Genomic DNA, 8,473 nt, shown 5'->3' with positions numbered 1-8,473 from the left:
CTTTTGCTCCAGCCCTACACAATCACATCTTATTCAGATAATCAAGGGTTTGAGGAACAGCTGATTTGTAGAATTTGGTGTAGGGACAGGATTCAATCCTATTGCCCATTGTTGACAATGCGGCTTTTAAAAGTAATGTTCCCACATACACAGCGATTGCATTCACTTTAAGCACTGCAGATGGTGGCTCAATCAGAAATGACCTTACCTTAAAATGGAGCATTGTCGGCAGTGCTCCACAGATTATATCCCATCCTAGGTCTCTGTGTGAGAGTCCAGGCAGTGTGGATAGGGACTGGGTGACCATCAACCTGAGGAACTCATATAGGTGAAGTCTCTGTCCTCAACCCCCAACCTTTGGTGAAGTCAAATCAAATCAAATTTTATTGGTCACATACACGTGGCTAGCAGATGTTATTGCGAGTGTAGCAAAATGCTTGTGCTTATAGTTCCAACAGTGCAGCAATATCTAACAAGTATTCTCTAACAATTCCACAACAATACGTAATACACACAAATCTAAGTAAGGAATGGAATAAGAATATATACATATAAATATATGGCTGAGCAATGTCAGAGTGGCATAGACTAAGATACAGTAGATAGTATAGAATACAGTATATACTGTATGTATAAGATGAGTAATGCAAGATGTGTAAACATTATTCAAGTGGCATTATTAAAGTGACTAGTGATCCATTTATTAAAGTGGCCAATGGTTTTAAGTCTGTATGTAGGCAGCAGCCTCTCTGTGCTTGTGATGGTTGTTTAACTTCTATGGGCTAGCGTCCCACCCCTGGTACACCCTATGAACAGCAGGTGAAATATCAAGAGCGCCAAATTTGAAAACAATTAAATGTCATAATTCAAATTTCTCAAACATACAACTATCTTACACCCTTTGAAAGATAAACATCTCCTTAATCTAACCACGTTGTCCGATTTCAAAAAGGCTTTACGGCGAAAGCATAAAGTTAGATTATGTTAGGACAGTACATTGAAAATAGCTGTGTGTAATGTTTTGTCAATGCAAAGACAGGCGTCACCAAAAGCAGAAAACCAGCTAAAATTATGCACTAACCTTTGACAATCTTCATCAGATGACACTCCAAGGACATTATGTTAGACAATACATGCATTTTTTGTTCTATCAAGTTCATATTTATATCCAAAAACAGCATTTTACAATGGCGTTGATGTTGAGAAAATATTTTCCCTCCAATACCGCCAGTCAATCAGCACAACAAATTAAATAATTACTATTCGAAACCATTGGTAAAATATTATATTGTCATTCAAAGAATTATAGATTAACATCTCGTGAACGCAACCGCATTGCCAGATTTAAAAAGAACTTTACTGGGAAATCACACTTTGCAATAAATGAGGTCCTGTGCTCAGAAAAATAGGCTTGGCGATACAGACTAGGCACCATGTTGGAGAGATCTAAAATCAAAAATACTATGTAAATATTCCCTTACCTTTGATTATCTTCATCAGAAGGCACTTCCAGGAATCCCAGGTCCATAACAAATGTAGTTTTGTTCGAAAAAGCTCATAATTTATGTCCAAAAAGCTCAGTGTTGTTAGCGCGTCCTGTAGGCTACTCAAAAACATGAACGTCGCCCGCAGGACTTGTCTTCACCAAAGAGGGAAAAAAATATATTTACGTTCGTTCAAACATGTCAAACGTTGTATAGCATAAATCATTAGGGCCTTTTTCAATCAGAACTTCAATAATATTCAAGGCGGATGATTGCATTCTCTTTTAAAACGTATTGGAACGAGAGTACCCAAACATGCACTCGCGCGCCAGAGTAGTATAGGCCATCCGCTTATGACCAACTTTCCAAGTCTCTCGTTCGGTCAGTTTTCACAGTAGAAGACTCAAACCACTTTGTAAAGATTGTTGACATCTAGTGGATGGCGTTGGAAGTGCTCAATGATTAATAAGTCCCTGTGTGTTTCAATGGCATAGGCTTAAAAGTAATTCAACACATCAGATATCCACTTCCTGTTAGAATCTGTCTCAGGGTTTTGACTGCCATATGAGTTCTGTTATACTTACAGACACCATTCAAACAGTTTTAGAAAATTCAGAGTGTTTTCTATCCAAATCTGTTAATAATATGCATATCCTAGCTTCTGAGTTGGTGTAGGAGGCAGTTAAAAATGGGCACATATTTTTTTCAGAATTCTCAATACTGCCCCCTAGCCCCAACAGGTTTTAACAGTCTGATGGTCTTGAGATAGAAGCTGTTTTTCAGTCTCTCTGTACTAGTGATGGTTGTTTAACAGTCTGATGGCCTTGAGATAGATGTTTTTCAGTCTCTCTGTGCTAGTGATGGTTGTTTAACAGTCTGATGGGCTTGAGATAGAAGCTGTTTTTCAGTCTCTGTGCTAGTGATGGTTGTTTAACAGTCTGATGGCCTTGAGATAGAATCTGTTTTTCAGTCTCTCTGTGCTAGTGATGGTTGTTTAACCTCTCTAGGGTATGTGGGACGAAATCGTCCCACCTACTCAACAGCCAATGGAATCCCGTGGCGCGATATTCAAATACCTTAGAAATGCTATTACTTCAATTTCACAAACATATGACTATTTTACACCATTTTAAAGACAAGACTCTCGTTAATCTAACCACACTGTCCGATTTCAAAAAGGCTTTACAACGAAAGCAAAACATTAGATTATGTCAGCAGAGTACCCAGCCAGAAATAATCAGACACCCATTTTTCAAGCTAGCATATAATGTCACAAAAAACAAAACCACAGCTAAATGCAGCACTAACCTTTGATGATCTTCATCAGATGACACACCTAGGACATTATGTTATACAATACATGCATGTTTTGTTCAATCAAGTTCATATTAATCGCGGTGTCCGATTTTAAAATAGCTTTTCGGCAAAAGCACATTTTGCAATATTCTGAGTAGATAGCTCGCCATCACGGGTTGCTATTTTGACACCCACCAAGTTTGGCACTCACCAAACTCAGATTTACTATAAGAAAAATTGGATTACCTTTGCTGTTCTTCATCAGAATGCACTCCCAGGACTTCTACTTCATCCACAAATGTTGGTTTGCTTCAAAATAATCCATAGTTATGTTCAAATATCCTCTGTTTTGTTCTTGCGTTCAAGACACTATCCGAAGGGTGACGCGCGGACGCGTAAAGTGACAAAGAATTTTGAAATATTCCATTACCGTACTTCGAAGCATGTCAAACGCTGTTTAAAATCAATTTTTATGCTATTTTTCTCGTAAAAAAGCGATAATATTCCGACTGGGAAACCCTGTTTTTGTTCAAAGACTCAAAGTTGAACATGGCCTCTTCACGTGCACGCGTGCACCCGGCTCATTGTTCTCAGATCGACCACTTACCAAACGCGCTCAGATCGACCACTTACCAAATGCGCTACTGTTTTTTCAGCCAGAGACTGCAAAGTCATCATTCAACATTCTGGCGCCTTCTGAGAGCCTATGGGAGCCGTAGGAAGTGTCACGTTACAGCAGAAATCCTTTGTTTTCAATAAAGAGAGTGTAGAAGGCCAAGAAATGGTCAGAAAGGGCACTTCCTGTACAGAATCTTCTCAGGTTTTTGCCTGCCATATGAGTTCTGTTATACTCACAGACACCATTCAAACAGTTTTAGAAACTTTAGGGTCTTTTCTATCCAAATCAAACAATTATATGCATATTCTAGATTCTGGGCAGTAGTAATAACCAGATTAAATCGGGTACGTTTTTTTATCCGGATGTGAAAATACTGCCCCCTACCCTAGAGAGGTTAACAGTCTGATGGCCTTGAGATATAAGCTGTTTTTCAGTCTCTCTGTGCTAGTGATGGTTGTTTAACAGTCTGATGGTCTTGAGATAGAAGCTGTTTTTCAGTCTCTCTGTGCTAGTGATGGTTGTTTAACAGTCTGATGGCCTTGAGATAGAAGCTGTTTTTCAGTCTCTCTGTGCTAGTGATGGTTGTTTAATGATGAGCTCGGATGGTACTATGGTGTTGAATGCTGAGCTGTAGTCAATGAACAGCATTTGTCATGCCCTGACCTGAGAGAGAGGGTTTGTTTCTCTATGTGGTTAGGTCAGGGTGTGGGGTGGGCATTCTATGTTTTGTATTTCTTTGTGTTGGGCCAAGTATGGTTCCTAACCAGAGGCAGCTGTCTATCGTTGTCTCTGATTAGGAACCATACTTAGGCAGCCTGTTTTTCCTTTGGGGTTTGTGGGTAGTTGCTTTCTGTTTAGTTGTAAGTACCTGACAGAAATGTCGGCTGTCATTTTTGTTTATTTGTAAAGTGTTCATTTTTGCATTAAACTACAAGATTAACATATTCCACGCTGCTCCTTGGTCTACTCATTTTGAGGAACGTGACAGCATTCTTACATAGCTATTCCTCTTGTCTAGATGGGAAAGGGCAGAGTGCAGTGTGATGGCGATTGCATCGTCTGTGGACCTATTGGGGCAGTAAGCAAACTGAAGTGGGTCTAGGGTGGCAGGTATGGTGGAGGTGATATGATCCTTGACTAGTCTCTCAAAGCACTTCATGATGACAGAAGTGAGTTCTACGGGGCGATAGTCATTTAGCTCAGTTATCTTTGCATTCTTGGGTTCAGGAACAATGGTGGCCATCTTGAAGCATGTGGGGACAGCAGACTGGGATAGGGAGAGATTGAATATGTCCGTAAACACACCAGCCAGCTGGTCTGCGCATGCTCTGAGGATGTGGCTAGCGATGCCGGTGTGTGTGTGTGTGTGTGCTCCAGGCCTCCAGTTTCCTAGGATCCCTCCCTTATCTCTCCCCCCCCCACATACACACACACAAACACACCCTGTCTGCCGCCAGTTGAGTCCCAGCGGCCCAGCAGAAGCAAACAGATCGATACACCAGAGCTGAGCCACATTAATATCTGTCGCTCCACCCCCGATCCCAGCACCAGCTCAACGCCCCAGCACACACACACATACACACGCGTGCGCACACACACACACACACACACACACACACACACACACACACACACACACACACACATACACACACACACAAACAAACAAAAACACACCCTCACACACTAAGAGAGGTACATACTCTACACATACCAGCGGTGGAAATGGCCCCTGGCTCCCGCAGGATTTGTCTAATTTAAAAGGGGGGGATTGAGGAGGTAGAGATGGGGGAGAGAGAGACAGAGAGAGAGAGAGAGAGAGAGAGAGAGAGAGAGCAGGGTGGATTTTCTGTTTAACAGCCTCTCATTGGAGGCCCTGGCCTGGCTGATAATGCTGAAGAGAAGCTGAGAGAGAGAGCGAGAGAGAGAGCAAGAGAGAGAGAATAAGGGAGTAGAAAAGAGGAGGACAGGGTGAGAACGAGGGAGATAGAGAGCGGGGAGAGAGAGGGGAAGGGGACAGAGCGAGGAGGAGAGAGAGAAGAGATGGAGCGAGTCCAGATAGATGGAAGACAGAGATGAGAATAGGGATCCTCTTGGCCATGTGGGAAGTTCCTCTATCCTATTATGGAATAAAGGCAGAGACTTCCCATTGCCTGAGGTTTTGGTTTTCCAATGTTTGCACTCTCTCTCCTCTCCTTATCCACTCTCCATATCCGTTGCTCTCTCTCTATCCATCAGTGTGTGCGTGCATGTGTCTCTGTTTTGAGAGTGTTTCCGATGAGTGTGCCACTGTTTAGGTATTTAGTGTGTCTCTTCATTGTGTGTGTGTGCATGCTTATTTATGTGCAGACCTGTGCGTTTGTTTCCTGAGTGTCAGGATTATGAACGGGAGTTGTCGATAATGTCCTGCAGTTATATAGAGTGAATGTCTGGGTCACAAATGGCACCCTATTCCCGGGCACTACGTTTGACCAGAGCACATAGGGAATAGGGAATAGGGTGCCATTTGAGTGTGAATAGCGCTGAGAAGTGTACTTAGCAGGGTGTTAAGGAGGTAACAGCATAGGTAAGCACATATCTTCTACTTATATCACAAAAGCTTTTACTTTTCTATTCTACTGTTCCACTCCCGTTTGGGCTAAACCCGAAATACTCTCCATGCATTTAGATTGAAATGGGAAAAATACACTTTTAGGATGAGATATAAGCTGTAGGAAATGAAATGTATAGCTGGTGTGATTTTCTATTTCCCTTGAGTTGAACAAGTTATGTAGAGTATCACACAGTGGAACTAGTGAATTCTAAACTCTGCCCCTCTGTAGATCTGCTGCGGGTGCGCCAGGATGCCCTGGCAGCAGTGAGGAACACGGGGGGTATGGAAGCCCACCTCCCCTCAGCAGGCAGCTCATCAAGCCAGAGACGCAAGCAGGGCCTGCCCCAGCACCGAGACGCCCACTACACCGAGAGGTAGGCCTGGCTAACGTACACAGGGATTCAGACACGCAGATGCAAATAGATACAAACACACTGCAAGCCAACCTCATGGTCTCCCTGGAAGCATCACCACTGCCCTGCAAACACAGGCAAGCACCATGCGCTACCAACTGAGCCACACAGGACCACATAAAGCCTTCATCCTTTTGTTATACAGGTACATACTGCACATGCCCCTGTGTGTGTGTGTGTGTGTGTGTGTGTGTGTGTGTGTGTGTGTGTGTGTGTGTGTGTGTGTGTGTGTGTGTGTGTGTGTGTGTGTGTGTGTGTGTGTGTGTGTGTGTGTGTGTGTGTGTGTGTGTGTGTGTGTGTGTGTGTGTGTGTGTTTGTGTGTAACATAAAAAGCTGAATAATGCACCAAAGAGAGGGAATAACAAAATAAAGGAAATTGGGAAAAGAGGGAGTAGGAACAAAATAACATTTGGTCAAAAGGTAGTTTGCATTACCACCGCTGCATCCCTCTCTTTTCATCCCCCTCTCCCTATATCCTCCTCTCCCTCTATCCCCCTCTCCCTCTATCCTGCTCTCCCTATCCTCCTCTCCTTCTATCCTCCTCTCCTTCTATCCTCCTCTCCCTCTATCCCACCTCCCTCTATCCTCTTCTCCCTCTATCCCCCTCACCCTCTATCCTCCTCTCCCTCTATCCTCCTCTCTTTCTATCCTCCTCTCCCTCTATCCCCCTCCCTCTATACCCCTCTCCCTCTATCCTCCTCTCCCTCTATCCTCCTCTCCCTCTATCCTCCTCTCCCTCTATCCTCCTCCCTCCATCCTCCTCTCCTCTCCTTCCATCCTCCTCTCCCTCTATCCTCCTCTCCCTCTATCCTCCTCTCCCTCTATCCTCCTCTCCCTCTAGCCTCCTCTCCTTCTATCCTTCTCTCCCTCTATCCTCCTCTCCCTATATCCCCCCTCCCTCTATTCTCCTCCCTCTATCCTCCTCTCCCTCTTCCCTCCTCTCCTCTCCCTCCATCCTCCTCTCCCTCTATCCTCCTCTCCCTCTATCCTTCTCTCCCTCTATCCTTCTCTCCCTCTATCCTCCTCTCCCTCCATCCTACTCTTCCTCTATTCTCCTCTCCTTCTATCCTCCTCTCCCTCTATCCTCCTCTCCCTCTATCCCCCCTCCCTCCATCCTCCTCTCCCTCTAGCCTCCTCTCCCTCTATTCTCCTCTCCCTCTATCCTCCTCTCCCTCTATCCTCCTCTCCCTCTATCCCCCACCCTCCATGCTCCTCTCCCTCTATCCTCCTCTCCCTCCATCCTCCTCTCCCTCCATCCTCCTCTCCCTCTATCCCCCTCCCTCTATCCTCCTCTCCCCCTCCCTCTATCATCCTCTCCCTCTATCCTCCTCTCCCTCTATCCCCCTCTCCCTCTATCCTCCTCCCTCCATCCTCCTCTCCTTCCATCCTCCTCTCCCTCTATCCTCCTCTCCCTCTAGCCTCCTCTCCTTCTATCCTTCTCTCCCTCTATCCTCCTCTCCCTATATCCCCCTCCCTCTATTCTCCTCCCTCTATCCTCCTCTCCCTCTTCCCTCCTCTCCTCTCCCTCCATCCTCCTCTCCCTCCATCCTCCTCTCCCTCTATCCTCCTCTCCCTCTATCCCCCTCCCTCCATCCTACTCTTCCTCTATTCTCCTCTCCTTCTATCCTCCTCTCCCTCTATCCTCCTCTCCCTCTATCCCCCCTCCCTCCATCTTCCTCTCCCTCTAGCCTCCTCTCCCTCTAGCCTCCTCTCCCTCTATCCCCCTCCCTCCATCCTACTCTTCCTCTATTCTCCTCTCCTTCTATCCTCCCCTCCCTCTATCCACCTCTCCCTCTATCCCCCCTCCCTCTGTCCTCCTCTCCCTCTATCCTCCTCTCCCTCTATCCTCCTCTCCCTCTATCCTCCTCTCCCTCCGTCCTCCTCCCTCTGTCCTCTCCCTCTATCCTCCTCTCCCTCCATCCTCCTCTCCCTCTATCCTCCTCTCCCTCTATCCTCCTCTCCCTCTATCCTCCTCTCCCTCTATCCCCCTCCCTCTATCCTCCTCTCCCTCTATCCCCTCCCTCTATCCTCCTCTCCTTCTATCCTCCTCTCCCTATATCCCCTCCCT

At 45.5% G+C, this 8,473-nt stretch overlaps 1 protein-coding gene across 5 annotated transcripts in view; it reads left to right on the top strand.

The window, feature by feature from the left end:
• LOC106567375 (sterile alpha motif domain-containing protein 11) overlaps positions 1-8,473 on the top strand; it is a 106,991-nt gene that overhangs the window by 76,403 nt on the left and 22,115 nt on the right. For all 5 annotated transcript variants that reach the window (XM_014136541.2, XM_014136542.2, XM_014136540.2 and 2 more), the window contains one exon: positions 6,222-6,366. In XM_014136541.2, coding sequence (XP_013992016.1) covers positions 6,222-6,366 — 145 coding nt within the window. The remainder of the gene's footprint in view (positions 1-6,221; positions 6,367-8,473) is intronic.

Source organism: Salmo salar, chromosome ssa13, assembly GCF_905237065.1.
Source record: "Salmo salar chromosome ssa13, Ssal_v3.1, whole genome shotgun sequence".
Classification (NCBI taxonomy): domain Eukaryota; kingdom Metazoa; phylum Chordata; class Actinopteri; order Salmoniformes; family Salmonidae; genus Salmo; species Salmo salar.
Note: the sequence above shows the minus strand (reverse complement) of the source record. Positions and strands in the feature narration are given on the sequence as shown.